Here is a 20,222-nt window from a genome sequence, read left to right as displayed (position 1 = left end):
TGTGTGTGTGGGTTTTTTTTTATGCTTTCTTTACCTATCAGAGACTTGTTCAGATGAAGCACTCACTCTCTCACAGACTCATCTAAACCCACAAACAGCATGTGCCAAGAAAACAACAAGTTTCCCCGTCTGCTCGCGCTTAATTCTGGCCGATTGATTTGGCGCACAAGAGCTCACACTTGACTGAGTACGTACGCATATGTGCGTGTCACAAAAACATAGCCGCGGCTGCTGAAGCGAAACAACGGGTGTAAAATGAGATTATAAAGTGCTGTTAGAATAAATCAAAATAAATGAGTGCTGTGCGTTTGCCGGGGTCTTATTTGCAACACGACTGCTGTTGTGTTTAAATGAAGAGGCTTCTTCTGAGCTCAAGTAGTTCATCATGAAATGAGGACTGAAGAGCTATAGTGGTGTTTTTTTCCTAACATTCCTTTTCTCTCCATCTCTACTTCTTTCCCACTTCTCCCCAGCTCCATCTCCCCACCGGCCACCCGCTGCTCTGACCTGGATGACAGCGGCACAGCCAGAGACCTGAGCTGTCTGTGTGCACGCATGTGTGTCCTGAGGCATCCAGAGCCATCCTCACCGGCAGAAAAACATTAGCGCTGAAAAATACGTCAGGGACAGACGCAACACACTGCCCATTATCGTCCCGTTACACACACACACGGAAACACCCACATCCTCCGTCAAGGTCACTTTGGAAAAGCAGACAGAGAAAACTTTTGACTTGATGGGAGTTGGGGAAGAGACACACCTCTCTACCCCAAGAGACAACTCTTCAACAACTTATTTTTATAGCATTTGACAGCACAGGCACTTTTTATGCAGGGCTCAACAATAACGTTTGGCCCGGGGCAAGTAAAATGCCCACTAAAAAGCTCACTTGCGCGATCGGGCATGTGGTAAAAAAGAATTAAACACAATTTTTTCCGGAGCTGATGATGGAAGTAGCTAAAGAGTGATCCATCTCTCTTCCTTCTCATCTCCGCACAGTATAGAACGGGCCCTCGCGAGAAAATGCCGGCGGTTTATGAGCTAAAACGCATGCGATCATTTCATCTATCCTGGACACAGGAGTTTAGTTGGGTGGCGTTACAGGATGTGGGCAAAACTCCAGATTAATTTACTTAAATAAAGATTAAACATGACAATTAACTTCTGTATTTGTTGTTATTTGATCACCGCTAATAACGGGCAAGTAAAAAAAACATCTATGTTGAATCCTGGTACGTAGTTTAAAGGACTCTAAGTAGGAAGTAAAGTCTTTTAGGTCAATATGATAAATTGCAAACAGTAGCTTGTGAGGCTCGCAAAAGGTTCAAAGAATATGGACATAAATTTGATAACTAGGTCTGTCAAACGATTTTATTTTATTAGGATTTTAGTTATACGAGCAAATATAATTTTGACAACCTCAGAGCAGACAAATTCTGGCACACCCCGTGTGGTCTTTGGCGCCGGGGGGCCCGGACCCCAGGTTGGGAACCACTGCCTTAAAGGTATCGAGTACCGATACCCAGCCCAAAGTAAGGCGCAGTGCTATGCAGATAAATGGAATTTATGAAATGTTGATCTACTAAAATGATTGGCCTGTTACCCTTTCATAAAGCTTAAAAATATTGATATGCTACTTTTTCAACTACTGTATATCTCCAGCTCTACCACACACTAGATGTTGCTGTATTGATCTGTAAAAGAGCCGTTGTCTTAGATATGAGCCATGGGCCTGGACGAGTACTGCGCTTGTTATTTTTCTTTGCATTGATCTTTATATCCAACCACAAAAAAAAACACAAAACTATCGTGGCAAGAGTTTATTCCATCGCTCACTTACTGAAGTAGAATTTTAGTAAATGCTTGAAGCTTTTAATGCAGCACAAAAGAGGCAAAACTCTCTGCTCTGAGCCTGTAGACTTCAGCATGGTTGCATTCTCTGTGGTAAATTGTTATATAAAAGCGCTTATGTCCTGGGTTTTGTTTATTATTTTCCACCATAACAAGATGTACTGTGTACGGGAAAAAAGCACTCAGTTGATGTTGACCACCGCCGTCCGCGGCATCATGCTTTCACCTGAGGAAATTGATTTCATACAACAGAACACAGCATGTTCTTCAGAGGAATAAGGTGATTTAATCATCCTCTCTACCCTTTCATTTCATCTCATCCTTTTTTCTATGTTCTCTCCTTTATTAAGAAGCCAACAATAGCTCTGCTAGCATGAGGCCATTCTCAACCCTGTGAACTCCCTCATCCTCTCTCTCTCTCTCTCTCTCTCTCTCCACTCAGCATCCCAGCATCCCTCTGTCTATGCAGGACTCTTGGTGCTAAAGCTCCTTTCTCGCCCTGGCTTTAATTACAAGGTAATTGGTCTCACTAACGAAAGGGAAACATGGCCTGCGAGTGTGCATGTGGCTGTGTCTATCGTGCATATGTGTGTGTGTGTGTGTGAGTGTGTGTTTTGTTTGTGGGTGCAGCTGTGTGTGTTCTGGGCTCTGACAGGGTATCAGAGAGTGGGCTGTGTAAACAAGCCGCTAGCATCCTGTCATGCAACGCTGAAGCAGTTTCCCCCCATGGACTGCACTGTCGGTCGCCCCTGAGCCGCCACTCACACACACACACACACACGTGCACGCACACACACACACACACACACACACACACGCACACACACTAGCTCAATTCCACCTAGGTATAAATGTTCATATAGTGCTGCAAAAGAAGAACAAGTAGTTCACTGAGCTCTGCCTTGTGAGCTTCCACAAAATACTTCCTAGTAAAAAAAGCACCTCACACTGTGTCCTTGTCGTTCTTCTGTTAGTCCCTCACCTGAGTACACACACACACACACGCAAACGCACACACACTATTTAGTCTGTTCAATCACTAAAAGACACATCTGACTGAAAAGTGTCAAAACTATTTGTTTCCTAAATCCCAGTCTGTGTGAACAGGAGGTGTGCTGGTGCATGTGTTTATGTACATACAGTATGTGTGTGCGTGTGTGACTGTCAAACACTAGAGGACCTTCTCTCAAAGCATTAGGATACACAGGTAACTCCTCAAAACGCAGCAGTCGTCCTTTCATGCCGAGGCGAGCGAGCCAGAACAAAGCCGGCTCTCATGTCTGTCATCTCTGCCAAAATATGGAACCACTTGAAGTTGTTGTCCTTCCCCTCTCTGTCTCTCTATCTGTCTCTCTGTCTCTCCCTGTGTCTCATCTTGCGTAATGAAGCCCTTCCCCTCGTTCACTCAGCCGGGGTCCTGGACGAGAGGGACGGAGCAAAGCAGGACTGAGGAACATCACAGAGCATGAAAAGGAAAAAGGAGGCTCCGCCATCTGCCAGAGTGTTTCTCTCCGTCTCTCTAACTCTCTCTCATCTCCTCACTGTGTACGTATACTATCATCATCATCATCAACAGCATGCAGATCTGCTTTGTGCATCTGTAAATTACATCCTGTAGTCTCTTTTGAGAAAAAAATCAGTACAAAGAAAGGAGGAAATTTGTATCTAATACTTCTTTTTGCTTTTTTATTAGATAGAGTGTGGAGACAGGTAGAGACTACAGGGAGAGAGTTAGGGATATCAGACAGAGTGATTCTGCTGCATGATTCGGATGTTTGAGTCGGATGTAATGAATGAATGAAAAGGAAACACGCAGGAGGAGGAAGAGGAGAATGAAAACGGATGATCTGCTGAGTGTTTGACGGTTATTTATTTCTGCTTTAGAATGTAACCGTCAGGAAACAATCAGCAAATAAAGTTTTACTTCAGTACCAGAATACTTCCTCGTACACAAGTTGCCGTGAAGTCTGTGTTCGACCAATCAGTGACAGACGCAGTCCCTAAGGTTTTCTAACTTTTTTTTACACCTTGAACTATCGTTCAGGAAACAGATTTAGTTTTGTTGCATGAACGCGCTAAAAGAGCGTGTTCCTTGAACATGCACATTTTTGGTGAATGGTGAACTGAACGTATCCGTTTGCAACTAATGAACATCAGCGTCTTTAACTCAAGCATGACCACTGTCTATTCCATCCCCGCCTCCAAAGTCCCAAAAGTCAACTTGACGAGTGAGGCTGCATGCACACCAGATCAGGCGTTGCGGCGCTGTGGGAGAGTCACTTTGATGGCCGAATAACATTTTTTGTTCTCTCACGGCAGGGATGTAGAGCTCTGCAGAACTGTACCGATCCATGGATCACCATTTAGGTGATTGGCCCCCGCAGCGTGACGTCAGGTTGCGTTTCTCCAAAAGCTGATTCTGTTTCTACTTCTTCGCTGCAGGCTGCTGTGGTTTTTTGGAACTCCGCAGCCCAAATGCACTACCCCCATTAAAAACTGAATGGGATGACCTGCGTTTTCGCCGCACCACCTGATCTAATGTGCATGCAGCCTAAGTGCTGAGCAGTTGCGAGCGCTTAGGGAGGGTCGAGCTTGCGTTCGTCACAGCCCCGTGCTCATGACTGCATTTGTGCACGTGGAGCAGAAATGCTGCCTTGCGAGGATCATATTCTGCTCACGATACTGTTCTGTGCGCTCGTATCACATGCACGCGCCTTGTTTTTTACGTGTGCAGGTTTTGAGACTAATTAAACGTCATAGCATCTGACGAGTTAAAAAAAAAAAAAAGGGAAGAAATGAACATGAACTATTTTTTTGGGGACTGTGAACTTGGTTTAAAATTCTAAATTGTGAACTATGAATGTCAACTATAGTTCATTTTAATCTGTGTGAACTGAACTTTGAGCTAGCTCTTTAAAGTGTGAACTTGCACAACACAAAATCCACGCTTCGTTCCTGAGTTCCTCAAAAGGTTCTTGGTCCCCTGGGAAAGTTCCTGTGGTGGAAGTGGCGTATCTGTTTACAACTATCTGCCGGCATAGCTGTCAATCAAACACGTGCACCGACCTGGCCACTCAGTCTTGGAGGTTAAAAGAGCATTTCTGTTGCTCCAAGGAACTTTATTCTTCCTTTCAATATTAACATAATTATTAACAAGAAATCTGAAAAACACTTTGACATGATTTTTGTTACTTTAAAACACAACGACTTGTGTGTTTTCAGTTATAAATCACCTTCACTTATTAAAAGAAAATGGAGTTATGCAATATCATTTACCTTAACAACACTGCTACTGCTATAACTCACAGAAGTGATGTGTGCTCGATAAGCTCTGTACAGACCGCTCTGTTAGCGTGTTGTTAGGAAACTGAAATAGAAAACAGCAGCCTGTCAACATCTAACAAACGAGAAATGTCCTTTCAAAGCGCAGTCCTTCAACCGGCACAGCGGGGTGAGAGTATCGGCCTCTATTACTGCCTGCGTGTGACATTGGGACGTTTTTCCTTTTGTGCAAATTATGAGCAGCGAGCAAACTGTTGCTATGGAGACTGTAGTTAGTGATGCGGCGGGCAAAGCCACACCAACTAGTGTGCAGGAGAGGACTAAGCTGAACATACTGAGAGGATCACAGAGTACACAGGCTACCACACACACACACACACACACACACACACAGTCCAGGACTCCGGAAAGCAAATAAAAGGCTTTCACTGATATATATTTTTCTCTCTGAGTCAGGCGTTTTGAATGCTTATTTGACGTGGTCACATTTGAAAGCTTGGTTGAAGCTTTTTTAACTCAGGAATAGGGGGCAGGAGAGTGTGTCATTGGAGCCGCTGCACAGAAAGAAGCTGAGAGGGATGAGATGCCTGCCTAGGAAAAGCATTGATCACATCTCACCACCCGTACCTTCCCTCCTAACTTATTATAGTGCTGGAAAAAGTGGATGGATAAATAGATGGGTACGATGAGAGCAGAGACACAGAGCAGGATAGATGGATTATCACTTTTCCAGAAATAAACTGATGGTAGAGAAGGGCAGCATGTAGCGGGAGAGGACAGAGTGGAGGCAGTTATCTCTAAATATAGTTGTAGTGATGGAAAAGCCACGTTTGGAAAGTGTGTGCCACTATCTGCTGGGGAGTGTCGTCTACAGGTGTCACGATTTTGATTCTAAATCGATTGAAATTAGCTTTTGATTTTGACCATCGAAATCAAAAACAGGATAAGCGATTATTTTTACTCTCTTCGCCTCCGCCTACTTGCGTGTGTCCAAAGAAAAAAAAAAAACACTTCAAAGACGACACAGTATATTACCGGTATGGTACTTGTCCACAGGGGTGTTTTTTTATCGCAAGGGATCGCCTCGCTTCCCAGCTTTGGACGCTTGATGGGCTAACACTAGACACAAGGCACCTGATTGGATGAACGCTTTCCATCGTGGGCTGCTGCTCCCAGCTTTCAAACCAGAACCAACGTGGCGGCTCGTTTGGAAACTTTCTTCTCTTATATCACGAAAATAGTTCACGAAATGTGTTTCTGAAAACATTTGATGTGAAAATAAGCCATGCAGTCGCTGAATCTGTCTTTATTTTGAATCGACAACGTTAAACTTTAAAAAAAATTGGGGAGTGGCCAACGTGACACCCCGTATTTCGAATCGCGCCGCCGCACAACTGGAATGCATTGCGCGGCTGCTTACAAAGACAATGTATGGAAAGCGTGTAAAGGACGGATGCTGTGGACACGTACCATCAGTCTGCAGCTCAGAGACGACACAGCGTATCTTACCGGTAGCCTGCAGCTGCACTTTGAGACACCATGGCCTCTGCCGAGGTCGGAGAAATAACAGAACTGGAAAATCCTCCTGCTTCCCTGAAGTTACCGGTGTGGCGACATTTTTGACTTCCTCGTAAGTTAAGTAAACAGTGTTGTACATTCCAAAAAAATGATCTCTTTTTAAAGAAGAATTTGAAAGTGTAAATGACAGTTGTCAGGGCATAAAACCAATGATATATAGATCTTTATGAATCAAAACTCCGTAGTCTAAAAATGGATGTTTAAATCGAAAAGTCAAATCAAATCGTGACACCCCTTTCTCAGTGTCGTCATTGTCTTCTATCCCCTCCTATCCACCATTGGCCTCCACAACAGCAGATTCAATTCAATCTCTGTCTGATTGGAGGGAACAGATCTGATTACCTCTCATAGAAGGCACACACACACAAACACATGCACCACACACACACAATCACACACAATCACACACACACACACTCAAAATACCGTTGTTTGTGCTCTAAGATTCCCCGGGGAAAGATATCAGAGTAAATGGCTTCGGTGATTGAGCCAGATAGACTGGATGTGTGCATAATATCCACACCAAGAAGATAATGTGTTTGCTAATCGCACACCAGAGACGAGCAAACACACACACACACACACACACACTCACACACAAAGGCTAACAGCTGCACAGCTATAACCCTTAACCACTCTTTTCATGCCGCTGGCTGCCAGCTACACTGTAGAAACACACTCCCACACATCCTCAGCCAAAACCCCATTGTGGCAGAGTCGTGCTTCCTCAGAGTTGTGATGACAGTTGACTGCGTGTGTTGACAGCAGAGGAAGTTATTATAACTAGTAATCATATTCAGTGTCACATCATGAGAGACAGACACCCATCAGCGAATGTTTTATTTGAACATTTAATGATGTTATGAATACGATACTGCAAATAGAAAAGAAAAAAAACGTCTTTGTCTGTTGGCCAGAGTGAGCGAGAAATCCCCAAATATACAAACACGTAAGTTTTTAGGAATGTATGTCATCCAAAGAATCAAAATGATTGTTTGATACCTGCCAAAGTGGCTGCTTGTGTCGACCAGATCATCAATCAGAGTCACAATTTACCAACAATTGGCAAGTCAGTCTCTAAACGCTTCACTCAACTAGAGACTGAAGACAATCTCCCCGGTATCGTTGCTAAAATTAGGTGGAAACGATCCAGTAAATGGCTCCAGAGTGTGTATCACGGTCGCCCGTTTAATCCTCCAAAATCTCCGGCTCTCTCCCAGCTCTCTGCCCCGGAGCCGCATCCTAGATGACGTCAACCAATAACAGTGCGTTATCCCCATATGGCACCCCCCGTAAGTCCCCACCGTAAACTGTATATAAAGATGGACGACATGACAGCTCCCCAAAAGTGAAGCCAAAACATCTAGATCGCCCCCTGGTGGCTGGCTGCAGTATAAGTCATAAAGCCCACCCCCTCCATGTTAACGGATGGGACAAACTAAAAAGCCAAAGTGCACGTAAAATCATTTTTTCCCAAAGATGGTTTCTGTCATTTCTTATCTTAGTTCTTATCACACTGATGTTTTTTCAAGTGTTCATTTTACTGATAAGTTTGGTTTTAATTAGTTATTTGATGTGATAAAGAGGGGGTGAGACGTCATGATTGACAGCTGCTCTGAGTGAAGTAGTCGCAGCAGGAGGCTCGGGAATTGTACGAGAGAAGAGATGTAGCTTTAACTTTCCATAACAGTCACGAGTCTGTGTAATAGAACATGTGTCAGTTTGATAATGAATGTAGTCAAACAGATACCGTGGTGCTAAAGTGAAAAAGCTAGGTGGCTAGGTCATGCTGATAAGCTGCAGCCGTGCTCAGCTTGTCATTGGCCTGGGCGGGTGTGTGGGCGGGACCTCGATACCGCGGCTCCAGCCCCCCGGTCACTACTCCACAGACTCTACAGTGGGAGGAAGTAGAGACGAGTCGTCCATCTATATATACAGTCTGTGGTCCCCATGCATGTAGATATACAGTCAGACTGGCCTGTCCTAATCCAGGACATGTATAGTAGGTTTGTTAGAGGGCGTACTCGCCGCCGTTCTAGCAACAACTTTGCATTTAGGAATCCCCAGATGATCGGTAGGCGAAGATTTATGATTGTCTGGTATCACGAGACAAACATTTGGCGAGCCTGAAATATGAATTTACAACCCTGATAATGTCCAAACATACGGTAACAACAACACAGGCCCAATGCCAGCTTCACAGCGATATGCCAAAATCAGTATATAGTGGGATTTCACTGTTATTTTATTTTTCTATGACAGAAAAACTAAACTGTCTGCAGTAATTATTCACAACTTAGAATCTATGTTGTACAACTGAACTAAATTAGAGTACTGTAGAATCAAACTCCACTATCTCTCAGCCAGCGTGTTAACAGACCAACACTTTTGACTGGCAATCCTCTGGAGGAGGGTGAAGCAACAGCAGAGCATACGTTCATTAAGCATGCTGTAACATCTGTAATTATATTAATGACAAAAATAAATGCAGTGTTGTTGAAATCCTACGTCGTGATGTCGGAACGATTAGCTTTGCACGGTGAAAGTGAGAAACAGGATTCAAAGGTTCCCCAGAGTAAGGCGTCCACGGTTCATCCTACTTCATTAGCGAGGTGGGCGCTGAGATGTAGAATTTTTTTTTAAGTGGAGACAAAACTGTCTGCTGCTGTTGGGCTCAAATGTCAAATTGGCTCGCTGTTCTAATTTGACATGCACATAAAAGTGTTTGCACTGGCAGACTGTCAACTCTATGTTTTATTGATCATGAAGAATATCAAAATGTGTTTCCTTTTAAAAAACTAGCGGTTATACTAATTAAGCATCCACTCTAGGCATATTACTGGAGTCTCATCCTTTTGCATAAAGGCTGCAAAAGACAGACGGGGACACAGACTGCAACGCAAAACGTTCCCAATCTGAGGATCAGTGATCGATTAACAAGTCAGGAAAGAAGAACAAACATCCACTCAGTATCCACTTTATCAGGCACTCCCGTAACACCTAATCCTCGGGTAAAAAAACGCCTACAGTAATTACCCAAAATGAATCAGGACCTCAACAATAAAGCTATATATGGATATATATGGTCTCTTTTGAAAGGTAAGAAGCTGAAGAATATGAGTACATTGGAAGTAAACTAAACTATATTACCATGGAGATTACAATGGAGAAACAATTCAAAAAAAAAATAAGATTTTTATCCTCTCCCTAGTATCAAATCTTAACTTCAAAGGCAATATCACCATATAAATGTATTCTACTACTCTTTGACTACAACTGTAACTATAAATTTGATGAAAATACACAAAAATATAACATTTATGGTACAATTTATAAAGATAAACTCGGGCGGTCTCCACGTTTTGGTGATGTTTATTGTTTACATATTGACTGTTTACTTTTAAAAACTTGCGATATATCGCCTTGCTTAGAGTGTCGCAATATAGCGCAATTACATTGAATCGTAACCCCTGTATCATGATACGTATCGTATCGCCAGATTCTTGCCAATACACAGAAAAATAATAAGAAACAGTAGTTTAGTACAACGCCACCGGTAACTACGACCTTGGCAATAAACATATAATTGAATTTACACATTTCTGTTTCTATGTAAGTACTGGTACATTCTTCTCATTGAGTAGGTCGTTGTATAGCAGCTGAAAGGGCTTTTGAAGCAGTCATTAATTTATTTATTTTTAAAAGAATCCCTTTCATGTGAAAGAAGGTTATATTAACGGCTGTTTCATAAATTTATGTGATGGAATTTGTGCACATTCAAAGACGTCATTCAGATGAAATCCTGAATGACTTTAAAACGGTTCAGTTTATTTATGATTGTTTTGACTGGCACAAAAGGGGGAATAAATAACATCAAAAACACTAAATTACATTTATTTTTTCTGCGATTTCTTTGGTTAAATACTGGAGAGTTTGACGACTTCAGTTCTCTACAAACTGTTTAAAGGAAACCACTCTTTGGTTGACCTGCTCAGAATTCAAAGATATATTATGCAACCTGTGGTGAACGGACATGAGAAGGCATTGCATTGCTATGGAGGGTCACAAGCCTATAAGCCAAGAACTTATATTGATAAGAAGTGAAAGCCAATTGTTCGTTCCATCGCAACGTCAGCGCCCAGCAGCAGAGCTACGCTTCCGACATTTTGGACTGAAAGCGACAACCGGATTGAATTAAAATGATTTATATTCTATTGCCATATTTAATGTCTCTACTGAACAACATTATCATAAACATGCATATTATTATAACCATTTACTTACTTATTTATTAAACCTTGGATGTCCAATAGACCACAGACTATGGATGTATAAGAGGTTGTGTCCTGTGCTTTAGCCTACAACTACTTTAAATTCTGTTTATGTCACGCTACTAGCGCTACTAGCTACTGGCCGATAGCCAGTTGTTTGGGAACAGAGACATTAATGCATCCACCACGGTACAGGCTTACAGGGTGTATTAGAAGATAATATAAGATAATAAAAGTGATGAATTACAGCCAATATACCCATTATTACAGCCACATACAGCTAGCAGGAAGCTGGCAGAACCGGAGATGTCATGTGAGCGTGCTGGATTCAGCTATTAGTGAAGCTTTTACAACTTCTAGGACATAATGATTTAAATAAGGGCTATCTGAGTGTTCCTATGGGAAGCTGATTTACCTCAAAACAAAATTATCGTCTGAATTACAAACGTTTCTTTAAACGTCCATGACCATGGACTCATTGGCGTTTTCAGTCCAAAATGGTGGCAGCACTACTGCCATGCCATCTAGCAGCTGTTCGTCTCTTTGCTTCTATACTCTTTGCTATAAGGTTGGAAACCAGTGGTGTAAATCACCAGCTACATTAATATTGAAACCGATATGATTTGCAGGTACACACGCAGAAGAAGCGGGGGAGGAAGGACGCGTAGGTGGAGAGAGGAAATTAGAGAGGGATAAAGAAGTGGACGGATGTAATCTTTCTGGATTTATTGAGGATTAATAAAGACTATGATACTTCAAGAGTGGTGCCTAACCAGTAAGACTAATTCACTGTCAGAGGAAGCAGAAAGCTGCAGTTATTCGCCTCAGGTCATGTAAATGCTAAGGGTCAAAGGTTATCTCTATCTTGTCATGTTAATTCAATAAAAACCTTCTGGTAGAGAGAAAAAGTGCTCTTAGAGGAATGACCCCTGAGCTCACCGATGAAACATAATTGTGTGTACAAAAAACACACACACACACACGTGCACGGATACACACTGACGCATAGAGCCGTGTGTGATTAATGTGTGACACGCAGCAGTCCCATCGTCTTTTTCATTACATTCTTCACCACAGAAGTGTGAAACAAAGGCCTGAGATTAAACAGCTCTCCTTCACATTGACTCATTAGTCTCTCTCTCTCTTTGTGATCACTCTCTCCTCCGTGTCTCACTCATTCAGGGCAAGGTCATTTAGGAGTCACAGCGGTGGGCGGAGGAGGGAGAGGAAGGATATTAGAAGTGTAAAAGACTATCCTGCAGGGATGATTCCTCACAACAGAGGAGCTGCCATTTACACCCCTAATGATGATCAGCTACTCAGCGGATCTATTTTCATTCAAATCCAGCGACTCCAAAGAGACGGGAACTACTGTAGGGGCCGTGCAGAAACAGAAACGTGTGCGTGTACTGTATGAACGTACGCGGGGGGTTCAGGTCGTACACATGAAGCACAATAACAGGAACATTATCAAGGTTTCCTGTTCCCAGTGCACGCTTGTTGCTTGTGTGTGGTATATGATTGCATTTGACTTTCATCACCCTGCTGTGTGTGTGTGTGTGTGTATCTGTGTCTATTGGGAAGAATGACCCAGATCAGAACAAAGATGAGTACACTGTGTGAGCCCAGCTCGACGACTCTGCAGTAAATTCGACATCCCAATATTTTAAAATAGAAATGCAGAATGAAACCCACTAACATCTGGCTTTTGTCTCCAGTGGGAAAGGTTACAATCAGCATTCATCCCCGGGACAAAAGACTCTGCAGTAGTCACAGGTATCAATCGTCTCCAGCTCTGATCGGCAGAGATGGAAACATGACACCCAGGTGGACTGGGGGTGTAACGGTATGTGTGTTTGCATTGAACTGTTCGGTTCAGGACGTGACATCCTTTCGTTTTGTCTTGCGACCCAAACAGCTGGTTATGTTCAGAAATTCTGAAACACGAGTTTCACCTGGAAAGTTTTGGCAGCGCACCAGCTGTTGTCAGCTGTAGCATGCTAGTTCGGTTAGTCTGGTTATTCAAGCTCAATGGACAACGATTTGTGTCAAACTGTATGACGACACTGTTAAACTGAAGTCTGGCATATCTGTGGATACACTTCAAACATTTAATTTATGACAGCAGTACCCCAATGTGTCAATTAAAGGAGCATAACAGACGGGACGGCGTTCAGGCAGCCTCCCACTGCAGATTCACACCGTGCCAAAGTAACTAATGCTATAGTGTTTATCGCTGTGTATGGGAATATGAGTATACCGTAACGTGAATATTGTGTATCGTTATACCCCGATGGGTGGTTCACCCCTTTTCCGGTGCGATGCTATGTGACACACGTTGAAGTGAATATGTAATACATAAAATCAACAGGGATTTGAACCATTATTATAATTTATTAACGTACAAAACATATAATTAATATGATCCCCTGGGAGCCACCAGACTCCAGTCAGACAATGGTCATTTTACCTCGCTGATCGTCGAAACACTCTTCATTCAAACTCGACAGAAACAAAATAAAACTGATCAAAACCGTCTTTGTTAGTCTTTCCACTGTTCCACCAATCACCGACTCTGGTTTGGTCAAAATAAACCCTTAATTCACTGAGTTAGATGTGAATAAAAACAGATGTTATATATGCTTTTCAAAGTCACCGGACTCCATTGACAGAAACATTCATTTTACATTGCTGATCATTGTAAAACATACTTGATTCAAACTTGACAGAAACAAAATAAAACTGATCAAAACCGTCTTTGTTAGTCTTTCCACTGTTCCACCAATCACCAACTCTTGTTAGGTCTAAATAAACCCTTAATTCACCCAGTTAGATGTGAAAAGAAACAGGGTTTATATATGCTCTCCTTAAAGCCACCAGACTCCGTTGATAGAAAGAGTCATTTTGCCTCTCTGGTCAAGTGTGTAAAAGACACTTCATTCAAACTCAACAGAAATGAAATAAAACTCATCAAAACCATCTATGTTCGTCTTTTCTCTGTTCCAACAATCACCAACTCTGGTTTGGTCAATATAAATCCTTAATTAACTGAGTTAGATGTGAATAGAAACAGCCGTTATATGCTCTCCTTTAAAGCCACCAGACTCCAGTCAGACAGCAGTCATTTAACCTCGCTGATCATCAAAACACACTTCATTCAAACTCAACAGAAACAAAATAGAACTCATCAAAACCACTACTTTCCACTGTTCCAACAAGCACCAACTCTGGTTTGAGAGTGTGAAAGAGAGACTGAATAAGTAACAGATGTAAAAAAAAGAAGTAACCACCGAATCATTTTCACTCTACTAACCCTGTTTTGCAGCATGTTTGTGACGCACAGAAACAAACAGAAAGGCATACTTGGGAAAGGAGTCCATCGCCTATTTTTAGCAGGCTTTCCCGTGTTTAAAAAACCTGAATATACGCACTAATTTTTGTGAAAAAAGGGTATGAGACACATGAGAGTGTATGTGTGTGTGTGAGACAGATAGAGAGAGACGGAGACGGGAAGGAGGAGAAGCTAAAAACCCTCAAGTCTAAATGCTGAAGGCAAACCATTCATCTTTCCTCTCATATGCTCTTCTGGGCTTCAATCCCAGTCCTAGTGAGTGTGTGTGCGTGGTGTGTGTGTGTGTGTGTGTGTGTGTGTGTGTGTCTGCATCATCTCCCCACATATGGAGAGCAGTCTGAATGATGAACATGATCTCCATTGCAGCAGAACAATACTGTTTCTAAATAGGACATGAGAGGCATTCAGCCTTCCCTCACACTCTGTGTATGGGGGGAACCGACGCTTGTTTGCAGGGGCTGAGGCGCGCCGTGTGCAATGAGGCATCTGCTGCAGGTGATAGCGAGTGTGTGTGTGTGTGTGTGTGTTTCCGTGCGGTTGTGTGCATCCATTAAGTGTCGTTCCCGACGGTGTCCGGAGTTTTTGCTACATCAATCAGATGCTTATTCAGAGAATGCCGGGCGTCGCTCTTCGCAGTCGGGCAGGTGGCAGCGAGCAGCTGGGTGATGGCTGCCAGCCCGGCCCCTGGCATCACCTCTGCTCTGAGACCACCCAGGCCTGCTCTCATACACCTGCTAGCTACCTGCCTCTGGAGCTTTTCACACCTGGATCTGTTTGCTTCTCACCAACCGCAACATCCCCGCACCTGTTTGGTAAGCAACCTACTGTACCGTAATACCCCCGCACCTGTTAATTAGCTATGAACAACAGCCGCGCTGCATTCTGCTGTCGAACCCAAATCCATCATTACAAAGAGAAAAAAGTAGCTGACAAAGATGTGCATGTGTATACCAGTGTTAGGGGTGGGAGGGAAATCGACACAGCTTAGTATCGCGATATAGTACGTGGTGTCAAGTATCAATATATTACTATATACACTATTAACCTCTTAACAAACCGACGCTATTCTGTCTTTCCGAGGTTGTTCAGTCTAAAAGCTGGAGTGAAGATACTGGTATCATATGAAACTAAAAATCCTAAAGAATTGATTGGTACCAACCATGTCAAACTAGCTTGTCAGGAAGGAGCCTAAATAACGCTCCAAAATTTAACTCCAAAAAAACTGGCATAGACATTTTCAAAGGGGTCCATTGACCTCTGACCTCAAGATATGTGAATGAAAACTCTGAGATGAACAGAGTGAAAACTAAATCTTATTAGATAAACAGTTGTTGACAGACTGCACAATTTGTAGTTCAAAAAAGGTAATAAATCGCAATATATCTAATTGCAATACTCAGCAGATCGCAATAAGATCGTATCGTGACTCAAGTATCGTGATAATATTGTATCTTGGGGTCTCTGGTGATTCCCACCCCTAACCAGCGTGTCTAACATATTAACATACTTAACAAAAGTAAGTAAAGAAGTAGAAGTAAAGGGATTCCTTTCCTCATGGAGTTATTAAATTCACTACAGCTTATTAACACTGACTGCGTTTACATGCACACTTATATTCCACTATTATTCTGAATGTTACACAGGTCATGTAAACAGTATATTCTGAATAAGGCCTTATTCCGAATGGAGAATTTTCCGATGAAGACATGTGAGATATGCTGATATTATTCAGGTTTTAGGAGCATTCTTTGGACGTGTATACAGCACGTTCACAATATGCATCTCAAATGGGTTTTTTGCGTGAGTTTGTGATACGCAGCCTTTTGTTTACGTCCAGCTCTGTGCGTTGTACACAAACTAAACAACTAGCCGACAGTTTGCAGAGATGCGGGCCCAAAAGAAAAGCCCACATTTCTGGTCAAAAGGAGAAACACACCTACTTTTAAACATTATGAAAGACTTGCATACCAACAGGTTTTTGGATACGCGCAAATATCACAACGCCGTCATTTCAAGAAGGTGGATGAAGGAATGAAAGAGGGAGGCTGAGTTCGTACGGTCAAACAAGTCAGTCACCGGTTACGTTAATCAGAGAACGCACGGCTTCATGTTTACAGGAATATTAGTGGAATAATCATATTCATTAGTAAACATAAACATAGTCACTGTTTCAAACTGTACAACAGGTGTGGTGGCGTTCTTACCTTTCCTCTTGGAGTCCCGTCTGACGCTGCTGGGCCTGACCGATGGCTGTAGCTCTGTCTCTGTTGACATCCTCAGGCTCCAACTGGGCTAGACTCCGCTCCGCTTGGCTCCGCTGGGCTCCGAGGGTCCAGTTCACAGCGTCAGTGCCGGCTGTGCGTGCGTGGGCGCCGGGTGTGTGCGTGGAGGCGCCAGGTGTGTGTGTGGGCACACGGGCTCATGGGAGAGGGACGGGCTTCAGCCCTGACACAACATCCCACACACACCCACAGAGAGCTGGGGAGACAGAGAGGAAGAAAGAGGTTCAGTAAGGAGGTGTTTACTCTTGGCAGACGAAACCTTGCAAGAGTTCTCAGAAGGCATGAGAATGAGCTTGTTTGTGATCGGGGGCCTTGAGTACATGTTGCCCATGGTAACAGACTGGAGAGATCTGCTCTGAACTTCCTGTTTCCTGTCAGTAATGTGTCTCTGCAAGGACTCTGCTTGAACAACAATCCCACCTCTTCAAACTACTCCCTTCTTCAACCAGGCAAAAGTTTTATACCACATATCAGAGTTTTGATCAATTAAATGAAAATTGCTGTGATTGGGGAACTAACTACACAATGTTTCCTCATACAACGGTTCGTATGATATCTTATGAAAAGTTATTTCGCATTTTTCGTGCGTTCTCCTACGAATGTCCAGCAACACGTGTCAATTTCTGCTCGTTACATGCATACAGTCTTTTCAAAATAAAACTACTATCTTCACAGGAAACAACTTGGTTATGTTTAGGAATAGATGGTGGTTTGGGTTAAAATAACTAGGGAAGTGGCGTAACTTAAGTATGGAAATTACGTGATGAATAAATCAACGTAGACTTCTGGACTACGAAGAACGGTCTCCTGGGCGAAAGTCTGGTGTTTATTTGACCCACCCATCCACCCCGACCTCCTCCCTACGCAGCGTTTGACGCTCTTTGTACTTCGTGGTTCATGTGGATTACATACAAATTGATTTTGTGGTATATGTATGAATTACAGTGCATTACTTTTCATAGGTATAGCTACGAACACTTTATGAAAACAGCCTGAACTACAACAATGTTGGGTCAAGAAACACAAGCAGTCACATAATCTGACAGGTTGTAAACAAGCAAACAGTTTCACCATATTATCAAAAACCAAAACATGAATGCAACTGAAACATTGGTTATAATCCCTCATTGCACAGAAAACCGGAGAGCACACAACAACAGGAAGCCCAGTAGATCAAAGTTGAACCGGTCTTGTAAACTGTGATGGATGTTAAAAGGGATACTGGGTAATGATTTACTTCTTTGTGTTTTCCAAATAAGTTTGGCTAAACTGGACATTTAAACATTGCCTTGTCTAACTTTTTACAACATGTTACCCCATTCCCAGATGTTGGTTCTGAGACCAGATAAACTGTCTTTCAGAGGCTGTAGCAGGCTCAGTTTTAGAGCTACAATGAAGGTATATATGAACCTATCTAACATATGAAACTTGAAAACCTAGTTTTGGGAAAAAACATGTAATTCTTCCATGTGTTATTTTCACCTATTCTAAAAATAGTTTTCTGCATAGTGGGGTCCCTTAACAGTCTTCCATAAATTGGGTATCACTGTAAAGCTGAGACTCTTGTGGATCCAATGAGCCCAACTGTATTCATGTGTGATGATGTTAGTCCCCATAGCAGCCATTTCATTGTAGTGAGACCATTTTTTGAAACTTTAGCTCCCTGTATAAAATGACCTGTGGTGACCTCTACGATAATCACAGACTCATGAAACTTTACAGCCACAAACTAGAGACCTAGAGCATTCAGAGGATGGATGGCTTTCCTGGCTAGATTGACAATAAGGGGGTTTCGGAGCAGTTTACACAACAGAAGTGCTCGCCATCCAATCGCCAAAAAATGCAATACTAGCAGAAATCTCCAAATGTCAAAAGCTTTTGATCCTAAATCACAGCATGGATTTTTCTATGGTGTTCCTCAAGGTCTTGGTGTCTTAATGTGGTATTTTGAAAAGGGATCATTTTGATCAATCCTCGAGTTGTAAAAAATGGTTGAATTTAGCACCAAATCTGTAACAAATGGTATCAACCAAAAAACGGCTGCAACAACTGACATAATTCATGTTTATTTCTGATTTATGACTAGAAGAACTTGACACACAGTGCTGAGCTGCATCTAAAATTAATCTTCAGGTTCCCAGCTTTCAGATGATGTACACCACTTCTATGTGACATCTACTGTTGACCTGCTATCTCGTCCTAAACACCCCCTGTACCCCCCTAAAAAAAGACAAAAACGGGCCTAAATTGGTCTCTAAGAGTTAACTCCAATGTTATTATTAGCCAAAGCAAAGATGACCAAAACTAATAAGCCATGAAACTGTAATAATGCCGCTACCACTCTGTTCAGTGCCTGCTGGGCTGCAGCTTTCTGCCCCTTCTTTGCCCATCTGCTGCTACTTTATTCTGAAGTGCTGACTGGCAGCGACTACTATAACCTATAGGAGCCAAAATTACCGAAGTCGTGTGAATGCGTGAAAACACACACACATTTACATGCACACACAAATGCAGACAAGCTCCTTTCATAGACGCTGAAGTACAAAGCCAGCAGGAGGCAGCTGCACGTTGACGTGCTGAATAACGAATGTGACTACCTTCTGAGCTGCTCTTCACCTCTCCTTAGACTATCAGCTTTGACCTCTCTCTCCCTCTCCATCTCCATCGAACAGCGGCTGAGTGCGGACTTGAACAAAACGAAAAGACTGGTGCTTCTTGGGGAAGAGGGAAATCTCTCTTATTCTCTTCCCCCCCCCCCTCCACGGTGTTTCTGTGTGAATAGGAGGCCCCTGTGAGCCTCGGGCGAGAACAGATGAATTGAGAGGCTTTTAATTTGCTGCAGACAGAACAGAACAGAGTCCATTTAATTCTGCCAGCAGAGGCCATGTCGGCAAAATGCTGACAATATTCTTTATCTGGTCCAAACACACTGGAAAAGTGTGAGTCACTCCAATTACAGGCATTATCAGCTGCACTGTTCCACCAAATGGATGGAGAGAGAGTGCGGTATGAAGAGAGCGGGGTTAGAGGGAAGAGAAATGAACAGAGTGGGACCAAAGTGAGGGGTGAGGGAACACAGAGTGGGTGAGGAAGATAATGAGGAAGGGGTAAAAGGGGAGAGAAAAAAAGCCCAAGGAAGTAAAATCAGAAGAGAAAGGATTGGGAGTTTGAGCGGCTTCAGCTCTAACCCTGAACATGTCCCCCCTCTGTCCCTCTTCTCTTTCCTTTTTGTTCTCTCAATTCTCCTTCTAGCTGTGAAGTCTTTCAGGCAGCATCTGGAGTTTGTGTTTAAGAAAGGCGGGTGTGTTAATCCTCGACTTGGACCAGAAAAGAAGCAGTCTAGAAACACCCCCCCCATCTCAACTGTCTTAACCAAGAAAATAATTTTTATTCTACAACTACAAACCCCAAGATTCAAAGACATATTTCTGCGGTTTTGTGTGTTATATCCAAAATATGTCACGGAAGGAGTGCAAAATGAGTTCATGTTCTGTCTGCTAAATGGCTCCTGTGAGAGCGCTACTCACTTAGTTGAAGAAGTCCAACTCATCCAACCATTGCAAGCAGAAACAGCCACCAGTCTACTGGTGAAAACGAGCAAGAAAC

General features: G+C 42.8%; 1 protein-coding gene across 7 annotated transcripts in view; it reads right to left on the bottom strand.

The window, feature by feature from the left end:
* dab1a (DAB adaptor protein 1a) overlaps positions 1-20,222 on the bottom strand; it is a 314,427-nt gene that overhangs the window by 57,613 nt on the left and 236,592 nt on the right. For all 7 annotated transcript variants that reach the window (XM_037770006.1, XM_037770010.1, XM_037770011.1 and 4 more), the window contains one exon: positions 16,539-16,812. In XM_037770006.1, coding sequence (XP_037625934.1) covers positions 16,539-16,608 — 70 coding nt within the window. In that variant the 5' untranslated portion in view covers positions 16,609-16,812. The remainder of the gene's footprint in view (positions 1-16,538; positions 16,813-20,222) is intronic.

The sequence above is a fragment of the Sebastes umbrosus genome, chromosome 5, assembly GCF_015220745.1.
Source record: "Sebastes umbrosus isolate fSebUmb1 chromosome 5, fSebUmb1.pri, whole genome shotgun sequence".
In the NCBI taxonomy this organism is placed as follows: Eukaryota; Metazoa; Chordata; class Actinopteri; order Perciformes; family Sebastidae; genus Sebastes; species Sebastes umbrosus.
This window is presented reverse-complemented; position numbering and strand designations above follow the sequence as displayed.